Source organism: Cheilinus undulatus, linkage group 8 (genome assembly GCF_018320785.1).
Source record: "Cheilinus undulatus linkage group 8, ASM1832078v1, whole genome shotgun sequence".
NCBI lineage: Eukaryota > Metazoa > Chordata > Actinopteri > Labriformes > Labridae > Cheilinus > Cheilinus undulatus.
The window spans coordinates 52,637,982-52,660,443 of record NC_054872.1 but is presented as its reverse complement, the minus strand read 5'-3'; the positions used below and the strand labels follow the sequence as shown (position 1 = coordinate 52,660,443).

At 41.9% G+C, this 22,462-nt stretch overlaps 2 protein-coding genes across 3 annotated transcripts in view; one reads left to right on the top strand and one right to left on the bottom strand.

Annotated features, from left to right (window-relative positions):
• LOC121513160 (sodium bicarbonate cotransporter 3-like) overlaps positions 1-22,462 on the top strand; it is a 79,596-nt gene that overhangs the window by 52,090 nt on the left and 5,044 nt on the right. For both annotated transcript variants that reach the window (XM_041792718.1, XM_041792717.1), the window contains exons 10-20: positions 3,303-3,449; positions 3,560-3,663; positions 3,753-3,927; positions 4,003-4,136; positions 15,058-15,303; positions 16,795-16,900; positions 17,858-18,019; positions 18,191-18,304; positions 20,383-20,544; positions 20,630-20,881; positions 21,184-21,252. In XM_041792718.1, coding sequence (XP_041648652.1) covers positions 3,303-3,449; positions 3,560-3,663; positions 3,753-3,927; positions 4,003-4,136; positions 15,058-15,303; positions 16,795-16,900; positions 17,858-18,019; positions 18,191-18,304; positions 20,383-20,544; positions 20,630-20,881; positions 21,184-21,252 — 1,671 coding nt within the window. The remainder of the gene's footprint in view (positions 1-3,302; positions 3,450-3,559; positions 3,664-3,752; positions 3,928-4,002; positions 4,137-15,057; positions 15,304-16,794; positions 16,901-17,857; positions 18,020-18,190; positions 18,305-20,382; positions 20,545-20,629; positions 20,882-21,183; positions 21,253-22,462) is intronic.
• LOC121513161 (complement C1q tumor necrosis factor-related protein 4-like) lies at positions 9,550-14,068 on the bottom strand. The gene is made up of 8 exons (XM_041792719.1): positions 13,917-14,068; positions 13,435-13,485; positions 11,987-12,115; positions 10,887-11,166; positions 10,715-10,803; positions 10,546-10,596; positions 10,262-10,390; positions 9,550-10,008 (listed from the first exon to the last, which is right to left on the bottom strand). Exons 1-8 carry the CDS (start codon positions 14,053-14,055, stop codon positions 9,713-9,715), a joined length of 1,164 nt encoding a protein of 387 aa, XP_041648653.1. The 5' UTR covers positions 14,056-14,068; the 3' UTR covers positions 9,550-9,712.

Here is a 22,462-nt window from a genome sequence, read left to right as displayed (position 1 = left end):
ATACAGCAAAAGAACAGCAGCTTCCTGCAGCCGTGCACGCTTCATTATGTAGAAAGGTTGTCCGTTAAAGCTCCAGGGGGGCCTGCACACTGCTGTTATCAGAGTATTTCTACATCTGAATAGAATAGAATAGAATAGAATAGAATAGAATAGAATAGAACAAAATAGAATAGAATAGAATAGAATAGAATAGAACAAAATAGAATAGAATAGAATAGAATAGAATAGAATAGAATAAAATAGAATAGAATAGAATAGAATAGAATAAAATAGAATAGAATAGAATAGAATAGAATAGAACAAAATAGAATAGAATAGAATAAAATAGAATAGAATAGAATAGAATAGAACAAAATAGAATAGAATAGAATAAAATAGAATAGAATAAAATAGAATAGAATAGAATAGAATAGAATAGAATAGAATAAAATAGAATAGAATAAAATAGAATAGAATAAAATAGAATAGAATAGAATTGAACAGAATAGAATAGAATAGAATAGAATTTAATAGAATAGAATAGAATAGAATAGAATAGAATTGAATAAAATAGAATTGAATAGAATTGAATAGAATTGAATAGAATTGAATAGAATTGAATAAAATAAAATAGAATAAAATATTATAGAATTGAATAGAATTGAATAAAATAGAATAAAATAGAATAGAATAGAATAGAATAGAATTGAATAAAATAGAATAGAATTGAATAGAATTGAATAAAATAGAATAGAATGGAATAGAATAGAATAGAATGGAATAGAATAGAATAAAATAGAATGGAATTGAATAGAATGGAATAGAATAGAATGGAATAGAATGGAATAGAATAGAATAGAATAAAATAGAATGGAATAGAATGGAATAGAATAGAATAGAATAAAATAGAATGGAATAGAATAAAATAGAATGGAATAGAATTGAATTGAATAGAATTGAATAGAATAGAATAGAATAGAATTGAATAGAATAGAATAGAATAGAATAGAATAAAATAGAATAGAATAGAATAGAATAGAATAGAATAGAATAGAATAGAATGGAATAGAATAGAATGGAATAGAATAGAATAAAATAGAATGGAATTGAATAGAATTGAATAAAATAGAATAGAAGGCTTTATTGTTGTTGCATAAATACAATGAAATTGCACATGCCCCTCCCAACTACACACTCAGAAATACACTCAATATTCCAAACACACACACTCAATCATCATAAAAAGTTGAGGTAAAGTGCATGGGTTTAAAAGTGCATCAGTATAAAGCAGGGTTTCCGCTACATGTTTGGTGTGACACGCCAAAATAAAAGCTGCCATGTCTTCAGAATTCTGATCTTTTTTTTATCAGAGGTTAAAAATGTAAATTATACTGTATGAATGGATACATATAAACATTTAGCCTATATTTGTGCACATTAACGTACCGTAATAAGAGTTTGAAATTGTAATCATGAAATGTGACACTGCTCTGCTGGTAACTTAATTTTGAAAAATGAACACCGGAGTTTCAACTTCCTGTCTGTTGTCACACACAGACGTCTGATAATTTACTTTCTCTTAGTTTAGCACTTCCCTGATTATAACCTGGTGATTAGCGGTAAACCTGAGTAGATATATTCATCATCAACCGTGTGTCATGATGGAGATGAGACGCTAGCGATCTAAAAATAGTAAAAGCTCTGGCGGAACTTTAGTTCCATTTCTGTTACGATACGGGACTGGATAAAAACAGCGCTGGACTGTCAGGCGTTCATCTAACCCGTGATGTTTGCCTCACTTTGTGTTCTAAATGTTCGCTAAAACAGGAGAGAGGAAGGAAGAAGTGAGCTGCAGTCACAGGGAGAGAGGAGCGGCTGGGTGGGTGTGTGTGTGTGTGTGTGTGTTTGAGGAGAGATAGTTTGTGTGTCCGTCCGTGAGTGCGGGTCGGTCTGACAACAAGCATGAACCTACTAATGTTAGCTTGTTGAATACGTGAGTTTTAAATGTTTAAGTTATCATAATATCAATAACTTTAAGAGGCTGAGGCTTACCTGAGGCTCCTTTCCTGAGAGGGGTGTGGTCAGGGGGCGGAGTCAGACAGCTCATTAACATTTAAAGCCACAGACACAGAAACAGCTGGTTCTGAGCAGAGCTGAAACAGAGGGGTTTTAGGCATGCAGGAATCAATACTGGAGTGTTTTTCCACCAACAAACTTCACAGACATGTTTCAGGGACCTCTGTGACAAATATAAACTTGTCTTGAAGAGTAAAATATGTGACCTTTAAGGATTTCTCAGCTCTTGTTTAGGAATAAAAGACAGTTAGATAATAATCGCATATCAAATTGCAATTGCAATATTGTGGAAAAATCGCAAATAGATTACTTTCCAAACTCGTTCAGCTCTGTCAGCATTTGCATTAAAGCAGGTTTGAGACTAAAGGAGGATTTTTAGATGTTAACGGGGCTCAGCCAGCCTCTCTGCTCAGGACTAGACTCCTCTAGACCCTGGTCTAAAACACTATCTAAGTACCAGGGGGTTGCCATAATATTACAAAGATTTACTACATCATTACTAGCTAAATACCACCTTCATATTAAGAGTTATTACCTGGTAAAATGCCAACTTATTACCAGGTAACTCCCACCTTATTATTGAGGAACTACTAGATAATGACTCTAATAATAAATAGATAATTAGGGCCCACTAAAATAAAATGCTGCTGTAAACTGAAATACTGTAGGTAATCTAACTCACAGCTAAAAATAAGAAACAGTCATTTTTGAATTAGCATTTCAGTTTAATTTGACATTGTTCCTTTAAACCAGCGGTTCTCAACTGATGGGTTGAGACCAAGAAAAGGGTCACAGAGCAGTTTTCAGTGGGTTGTGACTAGGTGTCTGAAAAAAATGGTGGCAAAAGTCCTGAAGTCTACTGGACATGTATCCATACCTTTGATTTTACTCTGTTTTATTGTTAAATTAGGCAAATGTGAATGTTTGATCAGTATTTCAACTAATTTATCTCCTTTTCTTTCAAGAAATGGCTACTTTTCCCATGATAATGAAGTAATTTCACAAGTTCTTTGGAAAATTGGCAAAAATGTACACATGATGGAGAAAGAGGGTTTAAAATGTGTCAGTCTTGTCCCTCTTCTTTTTTATATCAGGTGTTTTGGTCCAATCATGCTCCAAACTGCAACTTATTCAATGAACTAAACATGCGTTGTTTAAAACTTTTCGAAACTTGGGTCCTGATCTGTCGTAGGACAGACTGGTGGGTCCTGAGGCCGTCGCTGACCCCGACTCCCTCTCCTTTTTAGATTTTTCACGATGTCGCCTACAAAGCCAAGGACAGGAACGACCTGCTGTCGGGGATCGACGAGTTCCTGGATCAGGTCACCGTGCTTCCTCCGGGTGAGTGGGACCCCAGCATCCGCATCGAACCCCCAAAGAGTGTCCCATCTCAGGTGAGTTCATCGTGAGACCTGCATCCTGTCAGACATGGAAGATCTTTGATGTTAGATACAGCTACCCTCTCTCTCAGACCTTCAACAGTTTTTTTCTTTTCTGTCTGCAGGAGAAAAGAAAGATGCCGTCTGTCCCCAATGGCTCCGCCCACGGCTGTGACACGGTGAAGGAGGCGGAGCATCACACAGGGCCGGAGCTGCAGAGGACAGGGAGGTCAGTCTGCATGCTTTAGTTTACATGATCGTTGAGTTATGAGTGCTTAAATCCTAGCAGCAGTGAAACTCGTCCTCTCTGTCTGTCAGGATCTTTGGCGGTCTGGTGAACGACGTCCGGAGGAAAGCTCCGTTCTACTGGAGCGACATCAGAGACGCTCTCAGCCTGCAGTGTTTGGCGTCCGTCCTCTTCCTGTACTGTGCCTGCATGTCGCCCGTCATCACGTTTGGAGGGCTGCTGGGAGAGGCGACCAAAGGAAACATAGTAAGGACCAGAATGACCGGATGAAGCCAGGACCAGCTGGTTTCTCTGATTTAACCTCCTCTCTCTCTCTGGTAGAGCGCCATAGAGTCTCTGTTCGGGGCGTCTCTCACCGGCGTGGCCTACTCCCTCTTTGCCGGTCAGCCTCTCACCATCCTTGGTAGCACGGGTCCGGTCCTGGTCTTTGAGAAGATCCTCTTCAAGTTCTGCAAGTAAGTTGGGCTCTACTTCATTTCTAAATTACTGGAACATTGACGTGCAAGAGTTTGCCTTTTAATGATATGAACCACCCAGTGTTGGGGGTCTAGCCTCAAACTCCCCCTACTCCATATCTGCAGAGCTGCATGCTAACCTCCAGTGTGGTATTTCTGCAGTCACTCTCTCCTTTATTTGAATCCTGATGTGACCGTATTTGCAGGAGATTGTGGAGCTCTGAATGAATCTAAACACGAGTTATTCAAGGACACGTTCCATGAAAAGCCCCCGTAGAGCGTGCTCTTTGTTATAAAATGCACAAAAACGTCATGAATCCACAGTTGGAGCCAAAATGTGGTTTCTGGTTTACTCACTTTGTTTTTATTTTATTTAAAATGAGGCAGTTAAAGGTACAATATGTTAGAGTTTTTGCACTGAAATGTGTAAAACTATATGGACAAAAGTATTTGGCCACCTGCCCATTAAACCAACAGGGGCTGTTCATCAAATCCATGTAGTTTAATAAATATGGAGTTCTGCAGCTCTAACAGCCTCCACTCTTCCTGGAAGGTTTTCTACAACAGTCTGGAGTGTGTCTGTGGGAATGTGTGTCCATTCATCCTGTAGAGCATTTCTGAGGTCAGGCTCTGATGTTGGACCAGAAGGCCTGGCTCACAATCTCTGTTCCAGTTCATCCCAAAGGTGCTGGATGAGGTTGAGGTCAGGACTCTGAACTCATCAAACCAGGTCTTTCTAGTCCGCCTTTGGTCTCTGGGCCACAGTCATGCTGGAATAGAAAAGGGCCTTCCCATAGCATTGTCCAGAATGTCTTGGTCTGCTGAAGCATTAAGATCGGCCTTCACTGGAGATAAGGGGTCTAGGCTAGACCCTGAAAACCAGCCCTATACCATTATCCCTCCAGTCCACAGTCCAGTGTTGGTGTGCTTTACTCCATTAGACTTGGTGATGTGAGGTTAGCATGCAGCTATTGCCATGGAAACCCATCCATGAAGCTCCTGTTGCAGTTTTGGTGTTTACATTAATACCAGAAAAAGAATCCTCCACTGTAGGAGCTCCAGAGGGACCTGGCCTGACAGACATCATGTCAGAGATTGTCACATAAATCAGCAGCTGCTGTTCTGTTGCTGTACCTCACTCATGTTTAGTGCTGCTCTGATGGACCGCCATCATTCTCTGACATCGTCTGCACGTTTCATTGCCTGAGCTCCCCCCTTCTGTCTCGACTGTGCTGCTTTAGGAGTTTTCTCCTGTTTCGTGCAGAACTAATATTTGTGCATTGAGTCTGGAAACATCTAATTGTCCTGTTATGATCTTAATCTGTGTCTTTACATCTTAAGTCATGAATCAGCGCGTTATAACCATTAAATTTACCTGCATGCAGAGTTTGAGCCCTTTTTCAGGTAAGAAGCCTCCCTCTTTCCTGTCCTCAGTCTGCATCCTTATGGAGCTGTGGCGCCCCCTGCAGGAGAACTTGCTGCTATTATAACTGTAGCCTGTGGTGACATTATCTCAGACCCAGACTGACTTTTATAACAATGCTATGATATAAAACTGGAGTTGAGTAAGAGCTGAAAGGGACCAATCAGGTCGTGCTGTTCTTTTGGTGTGGCCGGGATTATCTCTGATGGTTTTGGTTTCTGGGTTTGAGGATCAGCGCTGTGAAGGATTTAGTTGAGTGTTACCTCGGAGCTCTGAGGGGTTTCCATTGTTGGGTTTTTGTCTGAGGATTAAAGAAAGGCTTTTGTAACACTTACATAAAATCAGTGTTATTTAACCTGCTCCATTTTTCTGAAAGATTAAATTATACCTCTGCTTGTTCTGCTTTTAAAATCTCTGATATTTCAGGGAAAATACGTCAAAGAAACATCCGTGGTTATCCCGTCGTGATGTGGAGAAATGAGCAGAGAAATGAGGAAAATACCTTTAATGATGATGTTATTTTATTTAGACAGTTATGCATGTTCCCTGTTCTGATGGAATCTGCAGCTTTTTTTCATCTGCTGTGGATTTAAACCAAAGATTTTATATTGTTAGAAACACTCTGACGATCATATGTATGCTTTTTAGAATGACATCACTGTCATTATGAAAGTAAATGATTCATTCACCAGGAAAAGTGTCCTGTTATTTTTTGTTTATTTAGATTTTTTAACAAGGAAAGCCTCACTGAGATGACTAATCTCATTTACAAGAGTGTCCATGCTGAGATAGGCAGCAGTACAATAATCACAGGCACAGACATCGAATATAAAAACAGAAAAACACCGATCAACCTGAGTCACAGATCAGAAATTCATCAGTCAAACGTCTACATCAGTGTTACTCAACCCTGCTTAACCAAATAGCCAATTATTTACAAATACTTTGTTAGAGCCACAATCTAAGTGGTAAAAAGTGGTGATAGAAACAAGTCAAAGTGGTAAAATGGTCCAAAAGCGGCAGAGAAGTGGCAAAACATGGGTGAAAGTTGGCAAAAGTGGCAAAAAAGTGGCAAAATTGATTAAAAAATGAGCAACAGGTGGTAAAAATGACCAGAAAAAGGTAAAAAGGTGGCAAAAAATGAGTAACTCAAATGGGCAAAAGTAGCAAAAATGGAAAAAGGCAGCTCAAATATGCAAGAAGGGGCAAAAAGGGGCAACATTTGAAGGGGCAACATTTAGCAAAGGATAAAAGAGTCAAAAACTGGTGATAAATGGCAAAAAAATGATAAAGAATGAGTTACAGGTGGTCAAAAAACGGTAGAAAAATTGGGAAAAGATGAATGAAAAGGGACTAAAATGGGCAAAAGTGGCAAAAAAAAGTGGCAAAATTGATTAAAAAATGAGCAACAGGTGGTAAAAATGGCCAAAAAAAGGTAAAAAAAAAAGGTGGCAAAAAAGGAGTAAGTCAAATTGGCAAAAGTAGCAAAAATGGGAAAAATGCAGCTTGGGTGTGTGACGTTCTTTCATATTAAGGCTCGGTTCTGGTTCTGGTTATGCTTCTGCGTGAACGGTCACATGACAGACTGATGAGTGAGGAGCAGACTCTGCTCTCACCAGGAAAAGATGATGTCTGAGTTTATCTGAAGAAGAACTGGATGAGGAAAGAAGATGTGCAGAGGAAGTAGTTTGTGTGCTTTTATTTTTAATACTTAAATTGGTAAAGTTTTATACCTTTATTTATTTATTTAGTTATTTTGACGCCATACTTTATTGTTCATTTGTTTTAAACTTATTCTCCCTCCATGGACTCCAGCACACATTTTTCTGAGAGGGTAAATTAGAGGAATAGGAGGTAGCAGTCTGGGTTTTAATTTGTGCAATATAAAGAAAACTACTGGGTAGTTATGGTAGTTTAGGTTTTCAGTGTTGGAGTAATTTGTAAAAACACTTGTGATGTTCCATTAAAAATGCTGTTTGATGATGTTTTGATATATTTGATATTTGATAGTGTTTTGATACTGAAAATTCAGAAGTTTTGAGGTTATATAACATTTATTATTATTCACACTCAAAAGTACCGAAAATGGGTACCATCGTGTGCCGGTACCATGAATTGGTACGGTACCGGTTCAGATGTGAAAGGTACCCATCTCTAGCCGCTGATAACTTCAACTGGTCTTAGTGGCTGTTACCCACCCCAGCTGAAATCGACCGCCATTTGGCCAGTAGGTGGGTGTAGATGTCCAGCCCTGGTTACCAGTATTAATGACGGCCATAGTTAAGGATGCATGAGACTGGATATCTGATAAACCAGTATTTAAAAATAAAGTTTGTTGACATAGGGCTGTTAGTCTGACCTAAACTAACTTATTTACAGATAATACAGCCAAACTTTGAGAGCGGTTGGTTGTAAATAAAAGAAATGTTCATATTAGGGCCCGACTGATATGGGATTTTTGGGGCCGATACCGATATTGGGGGCTAAAAAAAGCCGATATCCGATATATATTGGCTGATATATGAAATAAGAACATTGATATACACAGGATATATACTGTACATGAACACAAATGTGGACATGTGAATTAACAGTTGCATTTATCTTTGTTTATTTCACAAAGATGCAAAGACGACATTAAAACACTGTATAATAGTCTTATACTGTGGCTGTGGACCGTACAGGAAAATGATAAATGGAGAGCCATATTTACATGGTTGTGGCAAATATGCACATAGAATATGTTCACAATGTGTTTCTTGATAACCCTGAGGAAGGCTACAAGCTTAAATGTGCCTGTTTTATGAAGTTGTTTTCTAAAGATCCACTAGTGATCCATTAGTGAAACTTTCTGTCTCCACACTGGTAGAATATGTCACAAGAAAGATAAACACCGTATGAATGCTTTTCTGGTTTGTGCTTTTCAGAGTAAAAGCCCGGTTTAGTATTTCTATAGAGAAACTCTGTTCACTTATACAGAATGCTTTTATTTTGAATAGTTCCTGACACACTTCCTCTATACACTGACTCAAGTCGCTTTAGAGGGGTTTAATGAGGTAAAACTTATGAAGAAGGACAGAGCTTTGAGAGCAGGGAGATGTGGCTGACACGCAGAAAACAAATTCACTTAACACACTCCCATACTGAAACGGGCGTTGGCCCTCTTCTTTGCTGCAGCCGAGTGAGTCTGACTGCAGCATGGACTGCTGCGCGATGACGGGGCTGCCTGTGAGTGCTTAGGGATGGGGAGGGGCCCACGGCAGCACCCGCTGCTCACTGAGAAGAGCAACAACGATACGTGCTTTCACGTCAGAGTCTCCAAAACTCTCCAACAACATCAGAAAAAGTAACTAGAGGGGTCTGAAAACTTGCTAAATGTAGCGACAAAGTCGCTACGTTGGCAACACTAGGTGGGGGAGAGCTGCTGCTGCACTCTGCGTCTGCCAGGCACTCGGGTGAGTTCAGCAGAGACACACAGACAGAATCCCCATGCAGTAAAAAAGTTAATATATGTGATACGCTTTAATCGGCCCGCCGATCAATCAGTCAGGCTCTAGTTCATATATGCAGATACAGATATATCGATCATTTCGAGCATCCTGAGGAACCTCACCATCACACTTCTGAATAATTGTTCAGGGATCAATAACCTCGCTGAGCTCCCTTCTCACCACTTTATGTGTTTGAGCATAGAGGATGTTTGGTCTCAGGTTTTATTGGTTCTTTTAGTTTAAAATTCAAGACTTTATTTCTTAATTTTAGTGAAGGTTCTAAACTAAAAGTCCACCAGGATAATACTTCAGGAGATCAGATAATTAGCAAAAACCTGAAGATGTGTATTTAAGTGAATGTGCAGCACTAAAAAGAAGAAGCGTGGTCTTTGTGAGCTAAAGAGGCTTTTATTGTATTTCAGCACAGATGTTTTGCTCCTGAGGAGGTCAAATCCTGATCATGAGTGCAGTAAAGTTGTTACAATGTTCAGTGCTTTGGTTTTTCTTAATGCCATGTGTTTTTAAAGTTAGTTGCAGCTTGGACAGTTTTTATGAGTTTGTCTTAAGTTCTTGATGATCTGAACAGACATAAGTTCTCTTTTTGTTGGTATAATCCGGTTTAGGTGAGGGTTCACGCTTACAGCCGTCCCGTCAGAAGTGAATCATGCCTGGGCGGGCAGCGGGAACAGCAGGAAGCCGCTGAAGGTGCTGTGGTGGTTGCTGTTGTCCCAGATCTGTGTGTTGTGCCACAGCTGCAGCGAGAGCGTGTCTCCCTGCTCCAGCAGCAGGGCGGCGCCGTTGGAGGCCGTGTCGCTGCCCGCACCGGATTTGGCCTCGTGGGCGATCAGCATGATCTGAGCGCTGTTTTTGTAGAGCACGGCACTCATGTCGAAGTCGGTGGGGGCGTTGGCGGTGAAGCGGACGTAGTAGACACCGCGGGTCGGTGCTGTGAACACGCCTGGAAGAGGGGGAGGGGTTTAAGAGAAGATGCAGCACAGTTTTAGCATTTGCATTAATGCCAGAGGAACATCAGAGTGGCGGAGACAGATGGAGCCGTAGTCTTTCTGCTCTCTCTCATTAATGATGGTTTTGTGGTCACATCTACAAATATTAACCCTTAAATTCTGTATTAGTGTTGTCTGTGAATTAATCCTGAAGTGGGCGGAGCCACTCTAAGGTAAAGTTCTCAGGGATGTGTGGATTTCTCTGACCTGTCTCTGAGTTGTACGTCTGTCCGATGTTGGTCAGCACGTCTCTGTAGATCAGCTGTCTGCTTCCTGAGGTCGACTTCTGCAGACCGTTACCTCCCAGAGAAACGGCAAATGCCACCTTTGGCACTTCTGGAAACAACAGGAGCAGAAATATTCTTTTTTTTTTTTTTTTTTATAATGGAAACACAGATTTTAACTTCTTAGATGCCGATCCAACCCTCCCTCAGTCAGTCAGTTTTATTCCTGATATTAATCTAAAAAACTTCATATTTTTAAAGACTGACCTCTCATGGCCTGCAGCTCATCAGCAGCCGTCTGCAGCCTCGTTTTGATTTCTGGAAACACAAAAAGTAAAAGAATAAAGTTGTTAAACGTTTAAATATCTGACAGCCTCAGTCCGATAATGAAGTTAAATGTCTGTAGGCAGAGGAAGTGTGGCGTGTTGGGTCTCACCCTGGTTTTCTGCCTTCATCTGCTTCATCAAAGCCTGCAGATTATTCAGCTCAGCTTCAGCATCAGACTGTGTTGGAGCTTCATCCACACTTTAAACAAAAAGACAGAAACGTGACGTCACTCTGCAGCCGTCCAATCAGAAACCACCATTCTGTGTAGTCTAAAGACTTACAGCGGGAACAGCAGGAAGCCGCTGAAGGTGCTGTGGTGGTTGCTGTTGTCCCAGATCTGCGTGTTGTGCCACAGCACCATCTTCAGCGTGTCGCCCTTCTCCAGCATCAGGGTGGCACCGTTGGAGGCCGTGTCGCTGCCCGCGCCGGATTCCGCCTCGTGCGCGATCAGCTGGATCTGGGCGTTGTTTTTGTAGAGCACGGCACTCCTGGGGAAGTTGGTGGGACCGTTACAGGTGAAGCGGATGTAGTAGGCGCCACGGATCGGAGCGGTGAAGACACCTGGAGGAAGAGAGGAGGGATGAGGGAGATTTGTGCTGAGATCTAAGGTAGTGGATCAGACTCTGTTTGAATCTTTGCTAGCAGCCTCTCATACAGCAGGCTTTGTTGCTTTAACGCCAACATCAGCGGCTGCCTCCGCGCGTTAAAGATGTTTCAGGGCTCTTACTGAGGGGATCACCTCAGGGGTCTGTGAATCTGACGTGCTGATTTCTCTTGCAGCTGTTCAGATGGAGAGAAAAGTGTGATAGTTTTCCATCTAAGTGCTGCAGGAGTTGATAGTCTTCAGCACATGTGGCGAGTGTTTTTTTAATTCCAAGAGGCTTTTCATCATGTTAACGGACAGCACGTTTACGACAAGTAGGCAAGTGGAGAATGTTAGTGTCCCTTAAATGTTTCAGTCAGTTGGAACAACATGCATGATTCTGCACAGGCTGCAGACGCCATCATAGACAGCCAGATTAAGGGCGTGCAAAGACAAAACTCTTCAGACAGCTGTCTGCATGTATGCGTTAGATTCTTCCATTTTCCATGTCTGACACATCGGCCTCTGTCATCGGCACATGTCGCGTTTTTTATGGACAGACCGATGTCAGCAGGCCGACCATTGTTGAATGGGTGCATCATGAAATAAAACCCAGCTCTAAACCGTTCCCTGTCTGGTTTTATTTTTATCATTAACGTGATTGTTTTTATTGCAACAGTCACCATACGGTGAGTTGCCCCCTGCTGGCCATGAGAAAGACCACAGGTCAGAAACATGTCTGCATTAGCTCCTCTTGTTATGAAGGGTATGGAAACTCATACTTGGCCTGTATCTCACCTGTCTCAGGGTTGTAAGCTCCGCCGATGTTGGTCAGGACTTCCCTGTAGATGAGATCTTTGTTTCCTGACGTCGTCTTCACCAGGCCGTTTCCTCCGAGCGAGGCAGCGAAGGCGACTTTTGGTGTATCTGTATGAAAATACATCCTGTGGTCAGCTTTAAACTGGATTTAATCCTGTAGAATTTTAATTATGGAGCTTATATGAAACATTTAACATCAGATATATGAAGATATTACCACAGTTACCTTTTCTAACTAATTCAGAAGAGCTTCAGGAGTTTATCCTCTATTTTTAAAGCAGCTTCTTACTGGCTGTAATGAATGTTTAAGCACATAACAAAGTTTTACCATGTTTTCTAAAATATAGGAATCAATTATGAACATTTGTTTTATTTAAATTTTACACCGTCTTCATTCATACGTAGAGGCCAACAGGAGGAGTTACTCTCACAGACGCATTAGATATTTAAGATATTTGCTCTTTAAAGGGGACATGTTATTCAAAAATCACTTTTTCAGGCTTTTCTAACAAAATTATGTGCTTCTGGCCTGTCCACAATCCCCTCAAATACCAGAAAAATCCATTCATCTTTCAGAAAATGTGTGCTGAAACTAGGGCTGGGCAATTAATCGCAAATTAGATTCAATCGCAATAATGCCTGCTGCAATTTTCAAATTGCAGAAGGTGCAATATTTCTTTAACCTGAAATTTGTGTCTAAATACCAGTTTAGAACTTTTTTGCAGCAGAGATGTCCTGCATAACATATCATGCAGTCATTCTAGTGCCATATTTTTAGAACAGTGTCTCAGAAAAATCCAATTTTCTTCATTTTTGTATTTTTTCTTATTAAATATGAGAAATATATTAAAAATGTCATTCCCTGTAATACAACAGTTCATATCAAATTTGCAAAATGAAAAAAAAATCATCATATTTCGAATTTTTTTTAAATTGTTCTGCCTAGTTTAATTGAGTTTTGTGTTGTTATGTAGTAAAGAATGAATTATTGCTTGTTTTTGTTGTAAAATACATGGCATGAGGAACTTAAGAATTAATCACATATTAAATCGCAATCGCAATATTGGGTAAGAAAATCGCAATTAGATTATTTTCCCAAATCGTTCAGCCCTAGCTGAAACAAGCTGTTCTCAGATTTTCCTCTCATGATGTTATGTGGGGAGTTAGCCCCGCCCCCAGGTTCAGTTGGCCCTCCCCGCTTGGAAGAAGGTTCCGCCCTCCTCCTCTGCCTGAGAGGAGGATCAGAGGGGTTTTTTAGACGTGCACAAATCCAACACTGGAGTGTTTTTTCAGCAACAAACTTCACAGGCATGTTTTGAAGACCTCTGAGGCCGATATAAACTTGTCTTAAAGGGGTAAAATATGTGACCTTTAAGTGTTTAAAAAGGATTGAACAGTGTTTATAAATGCTTAGTGAGATTTCTCACCTTTAATTTGCCTCAGTTCCTTCTCAGATATCTCCAGACGCACCATCAGCTCTGCAAACAAACGAGGATTAACACAATTTTTATTATTATAGTATAATCATTCCCTGCAGGCTCTTCAGTTCAGTTTTCATGTGTAGATAACAGACCCAATCACTTATATTATCATGTGTGGAAACATCTTTGTAATAGCTACCAATATAAGAATAGTAAATGTATGCATGAAACAAACCCTGTCTATCCCAGCTCTGGGTAGTCAAACCTAGAGATAAATCCCTCTGTCAGACCGTGTCTTTGCTAAATTTCCTGGGTTCCTCCCTAACTCCAGGCTCAGAATAGATAATAGATAAAACAAACCGAGCTCTTAAACCAATCACATTGACTCCATGCGTGTTACAGCGGCGTTCTCTGTGCTCCTATATTCATCAACCCTCCAGCAGATGTTTGAGTAAACGCCGTTTCACAGCCTAGACTCTCTCTCTCACCTCGTCTCTCGGCCTTCATCTCCTCCATGGCGGCCTGCATCATCTTCAGCTCGGCCCGCATGTCGACGGGCTGAGCCGATCCGAGCCGGGCCAGGCAGGTGAGGGCCAGCAGCAGCAGGACGGGGAGAAGGCGAGCCATGGTGAGGGATGGCGAGGAGGATGGAGATGCTCCTATTTATGGAGCTGCTGTGTGGACGATGAGCTTCGGTTCAACAGTCTGTTTGCTCACTGCTGCTGGTGCAGAGTTTACTGAGAACATCAATGTTAGCCTCTCTGCTAACACAACCAGGTCAAAGGTCACCACAGTAAAAGTCTGCAGGGGGAGTAATCAGGACGATTGACCTCCAAATTCACACAGCAGCCGTTCTCCTGTGTACTGTTAGATAATCTTCTTTTTAGAGGAGCTCATCACAGTGCAAGATTACCACCATTAGAAGTACAGGCCCCTTTCCAAAAAAGTTGGGACACTGTGTAAAATCTAAATCACAGGATGCAATGATTGTCAAACCTCATAAACCTGTGTTTTATTCATATGTGAACAGGATCCAGAAACACCGCCATCTTCTCTGAACCAAAGAGAAAACATGGAAAACTGTTCTGTGGTCAGAGGAAACCACAGGCGCCATGTCCTGTGGACTAAAGAGGAGAGGGAGCATCCAGCTTGGAAATATTTGATATTTTCACATTTGATTCCTCTGAACCACGCTACTGGAATATGATCCAGCTTCACTTACTGATTGGTGGAGTTATTGATTAGGCCAGAGTTCAGCACAGTGCTCTTTCTGCTCTCTGATTGGCTGTCTCAGAGGTCAGCTCAGGTTATCTGCTGTGCATTATGATCAATCATTAAGTGTGTTTGCTTTGTCTTCAATATCTGCAGCGTGAAATTCAGACATTAAGGAGCGATGCAATGGCTGAATTAAAGAAATAATGACTAAAAATGATAAATCAAATCAGCAGCATGGGTAGCCGCAGAATTAAAACTGGCATTATAACACATCAACAGGTAAAAACAAAGCACCCTTGGTGTCTTAAAGTCTCTAAAACAGAGGGATAGTTCTTAAAATGATTGTAATTTCATGAAGGTTTGATTAAATATTTAATCACTCTCGTCCCTCGTCCCCTTCCTGTCTGTCCTCAGTGACTATGGCCTGTCCTACCTGTCCCTAAGGACCAGTATCGGTCTTTGGACCGCCTTCCTCTGCATCCTTCTAGTGGCCACAGACGCCAGCTCTCTGGTCTGCTACATCACCCGCTTCACCGAGGAGGCCTTCGCCGCCCTCATCTGCATCATCTTCATCTACGAGGCGCTGGAGAAGCTGGTGCACCTGGGGGAGGTTTACCCCATCAACATGAACAACCAGCTGGACAACCTCACCTTCTACAGGTCAGACAGCACCAGTAGGAACTAAAACAACCAGTAGAACCAGTACAGACTGGCCCCCAAAGAAGATTTGGCTAATGTCTGTTTTTCCCTGATGTTTCCTCATTGATAAGTGAATATTTATGAAAAATTGTTACTCACACAAACCTTTCACTCTGAGTCAGATGCATTTATTTTTATTCCCCCTGATAGACCCAGAGACTGGCCCCTGATAGACCCAGAGATTGGCCCCTGATAGACCCAGAGACTGGCCCCTGATAGACCCAGAGACTGGCCCCTGATAGACCCAGAGAATGGCCCTTGATAGACCCAGAGAATGGCCCTTGATAGACCCAGAGAATGGCCCCTGATAGACCCAGAGAATGGCCCTTGATAGACCCAGAGAATGGCCCCTGATAGACCCAGAGAATGACCCCTGATAGACCCAGAGATTAGCCCCTGATAGACCCAGAGATTGGCCCCTGATAGACCCAGAGAATGGCCCCTGATAGACCCAGAGAATGGCCCCTGATAGACCCAGAGAATGGCCCCTGATAAACCCAGAGATTGGCCCCTGATAGACCCAGAGAATGGCCCCTGATAGACCCAGAGATTGGCCCCCTGATAGACCCAGAGATTGGCCCCCTGATAGACCCAGAGATTGGCCCCTGATAGACCCAGAGATTGGCCCCTGATAGACCCAGAGATTGGCCCCTGATAAACCCAGAGAATGGACTTTTGGATCATTAGCATTGGTGCAAGCATCCGGGCTAACAGTTCCCTCCTTTTGGGGCTAAATGCCACACTGTTATTGGGTTCTGATGTTGAAATTATTTATTTGTGCCACTTTTGAACCCTTTTCACCACTTTCTTCTGCCCTTATTGACTCATTTTTGTGCCCATTTTTAACCCACATTTCACTGTAATGCCAGTTTTTGCCACTAAAAACCCACCTTTACCACTTTCTGCCTGTCTTTTCGTCCTATAAAATTGTTGCCACTTTTAAGAAAACAGGTTTATATTTTGAAGAAGGCTATATGATAATAAAGATAACTTTATTTATTTAGCACTTTTTAATCCTACTGTACTACAGCATAAATGTATACAAACATGTCTGTTGCTTTGATAGAAGTGGCTCTTTGTGATTAAATAAAGACAGTTATCCCAGCTCAACATTAAGGTGGACCAGGGTTTTGCTGACCTTCATGATCCCCCAGTTTCCCTGGGCCTCAGAAAGCTCCCCTTTACCCCCTTTAGTTTTAAAAGGAAAAAAGATGATGGTCAAAAGTTTGGAGGGATATTTTCTAACAGAACAGACTCACCATGAGCTCATAATTCTTCATAAACACACTCAAATGTAGGACTAAATAAACAGACTGGGTGTGCAGCGGCCTTCACAGCAGCCACAAACAGACTTTAAATATAAATGCAGTTTTTTATCAGCTACTCTTACAGGCTTACTGAATCTGATCCATGTTAGACATCTCTCTGACTCCCGTGTTGCTCGTCTCCCAGGTGTCAGTGCTCTCCTCCCACCAACGCCTCGGCTGAGATCCAGAAGATCTGGAGCAAAAGAAACCTGAACTTTGAAAGCATTGAGTGGGAGCTGCTCAATGTAGAGGTAATCCACATTTTTACATCTAATGCTGTTTTTAATCATGATTTTATTATGCTAAAAGGTGGTGTTTTTCTGTTGTTTCTAAGATTATTAAATCACACGTGATCACTGAATTTTAATATTTAATCACAATAAACTATCAGGATAGGGATGTCACAAAAATATGATCTCTAGTTTTATATATACCCCATAGATCAGGGGTTCTCGAAGTTTTGATAGCTGAGGGCCAATTTAAGAACCCCACATTGGACTGAGGGCCGCCGAAGAAAAAAGAAATGGAAAAAACCTGAAAAAAAATCCCATTTGTAATCATTTTAATGACCAGGTTGCATCTCTACAGTTTACATTTATTGGTCTGCATCCAGTAATGTGCAATAAACACATTTTTATTAATCAGTGAGGCTAAACCTGGCAAAACTTGAGAAAACCTTGAGAAAAATTGTAATGCAAACAAAATCCCTGGAGTTTTCTGCCCTCTACAGTCAAATTTGGGTAATAACAGTCCTGTGTCCAGTCCATTTCAGAATATATGTAAAAACTTATTTAGAACAAACCATCTCAGTGTGCCTTGCTTCCTGTCTTAACAATTGCGGGCCGCCAGAAATGTTTCTGCAGGCTACCATTGGCTCGCGGGCCGCACTTTGAGAACCTATGCCATAGATAAAGACATTGTTTAAAACAGGCTGATGAAGACCGGCCACGCTGCAGCATTAGAGCATGAATTAAAGTCAAACATTTTGTTTACAGCCTCCTCACACGCTGGATTAAGCGTTGCATTAGTTTGCATGATAAATGAAATGGAAATATTTGGTAGGAATGTCTAAGACACTTTTTTTATGATGTTTTAAGGTTTAAATCAAATCTCCTTCGTTCGTTCCCGCAGACTCAGAGAGCGCCATGTTGTCGACCTGCAGCGCTCCCTCTGCCCATCTTCATCTTTGTATTTTCGTGTATTTTCAGGACTGTAAGGAACTGCGTGGGGTGTTTGTGGGCTCGGCCTGCAGCCACAACGGTCCCTACGTCCCCGACGTCCTCTTCTGGTCCGTCATCCTCTTCTTCACCACCTTCTTCCTCTCCTCCTTCCTCAAACAGTTCAAGACGAAGAGATACTTCCCCACCAAGGTCTGACCCTTAAACACATGAACGTCTCAGACACAACAGCAGAGGTGCTCTGGATGTGGTACAGACCCTGCTAAGCTGCTGTCAGATTCTACATTTTCACCATGCAGCCCAGGTTTTTGTTTTTTCTTTGGTAGAAAAACATGAAGAAAGAAATGTTTTCTGTTCCTGCAGGTTCGCTCTACCATCAGCGACTTTGCTGTGTTCCTGACCATCATGATCATGGTGTTGGTGGATTATCTGGTCGGAGTTCCTTCACCTAAACTCAACGTCCCGGACCGCTTCGAGGTAACTCAGCTCTCACCTCTGCTGTGTTACGGTTTACCTTCTGGTTGGAGGATGAACTTTCCAGTCTGATAAACGGATGTTTCATACTCCTCTTTAGTTTTACTCTAAGGCTGCAGTCGTTGAGGTTGCAGCTGATCAGATACGGGTCTTTTGAAGGTTGATTTCTGTTATCAGCTGCTCTCTGTGTGGTTATGTAACATCAGTGCAGGGTTAAGGTCAGTTTCCTCAGGTTAAAGAAGAGCAATGACCTCCACAGTCGGGCTTTTGATGCGCTGTGGAATTGTGATTATCAGAGCTCTAGAACAAATCAGTAATTACTAGAGACGTTTAAATCAGTGTTACATAATGCTTCTTTTTTAGTGAGGAGACGAGCAGCAGCTTTTAGATGAGCTGTAGACAGACGTATAGAGTTACAGCTATCCAGCCTTGAATGTATGAAGCCATGAACTGATCTGTTAAAGTTACGTTCACAAACACAAGGTTTTACTTCAGATTAAAGTCTGAAAAGGTGAGATTTACCTACAGGGATGATCTGTTTAACACATTTAAAGAGTCAGAAATAACACCAAGATTTTTGACTGATGAGCAGATTGATAAAAATGTTTGCCAATGGCCTTTTTCAAACAGGAAAGACTAGACCCAGGCCCCGTCCACACAAAGAGGAATTCAGGAATATATATGCAAAAATTTTTGTCGTATCGGCCTTTCAGCCACATGGAAACGGCGTTCTGGGAGGCCATAAATGCTGCTTTTTGAAACCGGGTCCCAGGGTGAACAAATCTGCAGAAGCTACTGAGCTTATTCTGGCTTTTACAGCAAAACCTGATGCTCCTTTACCACCACAGAGAACAGCAGACACCAGACGTTCTTAAATCCACCACAGAGAACAACCAGAAGGGCAACCAGGAGAAAGTGTTAGTTTTCTGTGATCTTCTTCTCTCCTCTGGTACATTTCCATGGTAGCGTTACAGCACCACATACAGGCTTGGTATATATATATATACTACAGTGTTTTCAGTGGTTGTCAGCGGACATTTCCTGAAACGATCCCATATTTACGGAGAGATTTTACTGCCTCATTTTTCATGATTTTGAAGTTTAATTTTATAAGCTTAGAGATGTTTTATCTGACTGAAATTTGACCGGGGAGTTCATAACACACTCGCCTGTCAAACAACATATTTATTTTCACTTTAGAGGCTCTTTAAAGTCCTAGAAAGGCCACTCAAGTCCCAGGCCAGCTCGAAAAGCTTCTGTAAAGGCTGCAAAGGCCGGGGTAATGTCAATGGAACTGAAAAGCAGCTAGCCTCGGGAGGAGCAGCAGGCCAGTTTTTTCCTTGTTTTTGCCTTTGCTGCTCTAAAAACAGTAGATCCTGTGTGCAGTGTTTTCAAGCAGCAAAGAAGAATTGATTTCCAGTTTAATACGCTGACATTCATCATGGCTCAATGAAGTAAAATCTAAAGTTAAAACTGTATCAGATCGGTGCATAAACATGGACTTGTTGATACCTCCTTGCATTTTCAATGGTTTACTGGTATCATGAACTGGTTTTATTCTTATTTAGATTTAAAATTTCAAGTCCACTTTAGCACCTATAAAACTGTTTAGTAATTTATTCATTTATTGAGCTGTAGGTAAAGTGACTCGGTTTTAGGATGTGATGGGACTAGAAGGAGAAAAAAAAATCCCTGGAATAATCACTGGGACTTTTTTAAGGATGTTTCAGAGGGAAAATCTTAAATATCTGGAGTGTTTTTTGTAGGTGGTGGGGAGTTTTTGTTGTTGTTTGTCCAGAGTCTTCCCCACTAACAGGGACAACATAAACACTGCCCTTCTAGCTCCTTCTAGTACTTTCACCATTTATTCCCTATGTTAGGATGTCCTTATGCTTTGCAGAGCGGTATGGGCTTGGGCTTTTATTTTGAAAATCCAGTCTTAATCAATACTAACACAAGCTCATCCAACATCTGGATTATTTTAATGTCAGATTTTAGTTTGAGAAACTTGAGAACTGTTTTCATCAGAAAGAAAGTTCTTCTTAATGTCTAAAGATTCTACTTCCTGTCTGCCCGTTCAGCCCACATCCAGCAACCGTGGTTGGCTGATCTCCCCTCTCGGTCCGAACCCCTGGTGGACGCTGCTGGCGGCCGCCGTCCCCGCACTGCTCTGCACCATCCTCATCTTCATGGACCAGCAGATCACCGCCGTCATCGTCAACAGGAAGGAGAACAAACTGAAGGTGAGGACCGCCATCTGTCGGAGGGTCGGTCTCCGTCAGAGCAGATCAGCGGCATTTGATTTGTGTTCGTGTGTTTGATTCGCAGAAAGGCTGCGGCTATCACCTGGACCTGCTGGTGGTGGCGGTGATGCTGGGCTTGTGCTCCATCATGGGTCTGCCGTGGTTCGTGGCGGCGACCGTGCTCTCCATTTCTCACGTTAACAGTCTGAAGCTGGAGTCGGAGTGTGCGGCGCCAGGCGAGCAGCCGAAGTTCCTCGGTATCAGAGAGCAGAGAGTGACGGGCTTCATGATCTTCGTCCTGATGGGCTGCTCCGTCTTCATGACCTCGGCCCTCAAGGTGACACCCCTGTGGTCCTCAGAGAAATGACCCTAATGTTCACCTATGTCTGTTTAATAGTTGATCTGCTTTCAGCCTTCAGGAAACCCTTACAGACTAGATCTGTGGGCCGTAATGATCAAGATTAAACTAAAAAGTATTGAAATATTTCCCTTAGTAAGAGATGAATCTACAATATGTGGAAGTTTTACTTTATAGTTAAAGTTTCAGGATAAAAACAACAAATATATTTAGAAGAAGGTACGGATGCAGAAGCATCAAACAAACTTGTAAATGTCAGTTTTGTCCTCTCTGTCCTATAGTTCATCCCAATGCCAGTCCTGTATGGAGTCTTCCTCTACATGGGCGCGTCCTCGCTCAAAGGAATTCAGGTCAGTCTCTTTTTATCAGTGCTTCAACCTGCAGCTGTCCGTCTGTCTTTAAACGTCTCTGATGTCTGGTGTCCTGTCTTTAGACGTCTGATGTCTGGTGTCCGTCTGTCTTTAAACGTCTCTGGTGTCTGGTGTCCTGTCTTTTGACGTCTGATGTCTGTTGTCCGTCTGTCTTTAAACGTCTCTGGTGTCTGGTGTCCTGTCTTTAAACGTCTCTGATGTCTCATGTCCGTCTTTCTTTAAATGTCTCTGATGTCTGGTGTCTGTCTGTCTTTAAACGTCTCTGATGTCTGTTGTCCGACTGTCTTTAAACGTCTCTGATGTCTGGTGTCTGTTTGTCTTTAAACGTCTCTGATGTCTGGTGTCCGTCTGTCTTTAAATGTCCCTGATGTCTGGTGTCCTTCTGTCTTTAAACGTCTCTGATGTCTCATGTCCGTCTTTCTTTAAATGTCTCTGATGTCTGGTGTCTGTCTGTCTTTAAACGTCTCTGATGTCTGTTGTCCGACTGTCTTTAAACGTCTCTGATGTCTGGTGTCTGTTTGTCTTTAAACGTCTCTGATGTCTGGTGTCCGTCTGTCTTTAAATGTCCCTGATGTCTGGTGTCCTTCTGTCTTTAAACGTCTCTGATGTCTCATGTCCGTCTTTCTTTAAATGTCTCTGATGTCTGGTGTCTGTCTGTCTTTAAACGTCTCTGATGTCTGTTGTCCGACTGTCTTTAAACGTCTCTGATGTCTGGTGTCTGTTTGTCTTTAAACGTCTCTGATGTCTGTTGTCCGACTGTCTTTAAACGTCTCTGATGTCTGGTGTCTGTCTGTCTTTAAACGTCTCTGATGTCTGTTGTCCAACTGTCTTTAAACGTCTCTGATGTCTGGTGTCTGTTTGTCTTTAAACGTCCCTGATGTCTGGTGTCCTTCTGTCTTTAAATGTCTCTGATGTCTGGTGTCCGTTTGTCTTTAAACGTCTCTGATGTCTGGTGTCCTTCTGTCTTTAAACGTCTCTGATGTCTGGTGTCCGTCTGTCTTTAAATGTCCCTGATGTCTGGTGTCCTTCTGTCTTTAAACCTCTCTGATGTCTGTTGTCCGACTGTCTTTAAACGTCTCTGATGTCTGGTGTCTGTCTGTCTTTAAACGTCTCTGATGTCTGTTGTCCGACTGTCTTTAAATGTCTCTGATGTCTGGTGTCCGTTTGTCTTTAAACGTCTCTGATGTGT

Coding starts and splice junctions, on each gene's coding strand:
- LOC121513161 (XM_041792719.1), bottom strand. CDS start 14,055: ATGGCTCGCCTTCTCCCCGTCCTGCTGCTGCTGGCCCTCACCTGCCTG. Junction 13,486..13,916: donor GATGAAGGCCGAGAGACGAG/GTGAGAGAGAGA, acceptor GTTTGTTTGCAG/AGCTGATGGTGCGTCTGGAG. Junction 11,167..11,986: donor AGCTTACAACCCTGAGACAG/GTGAGATACAGG, acceptor CTCTTCCTCCAG/GTGTCTTCACCGCTCCGATC.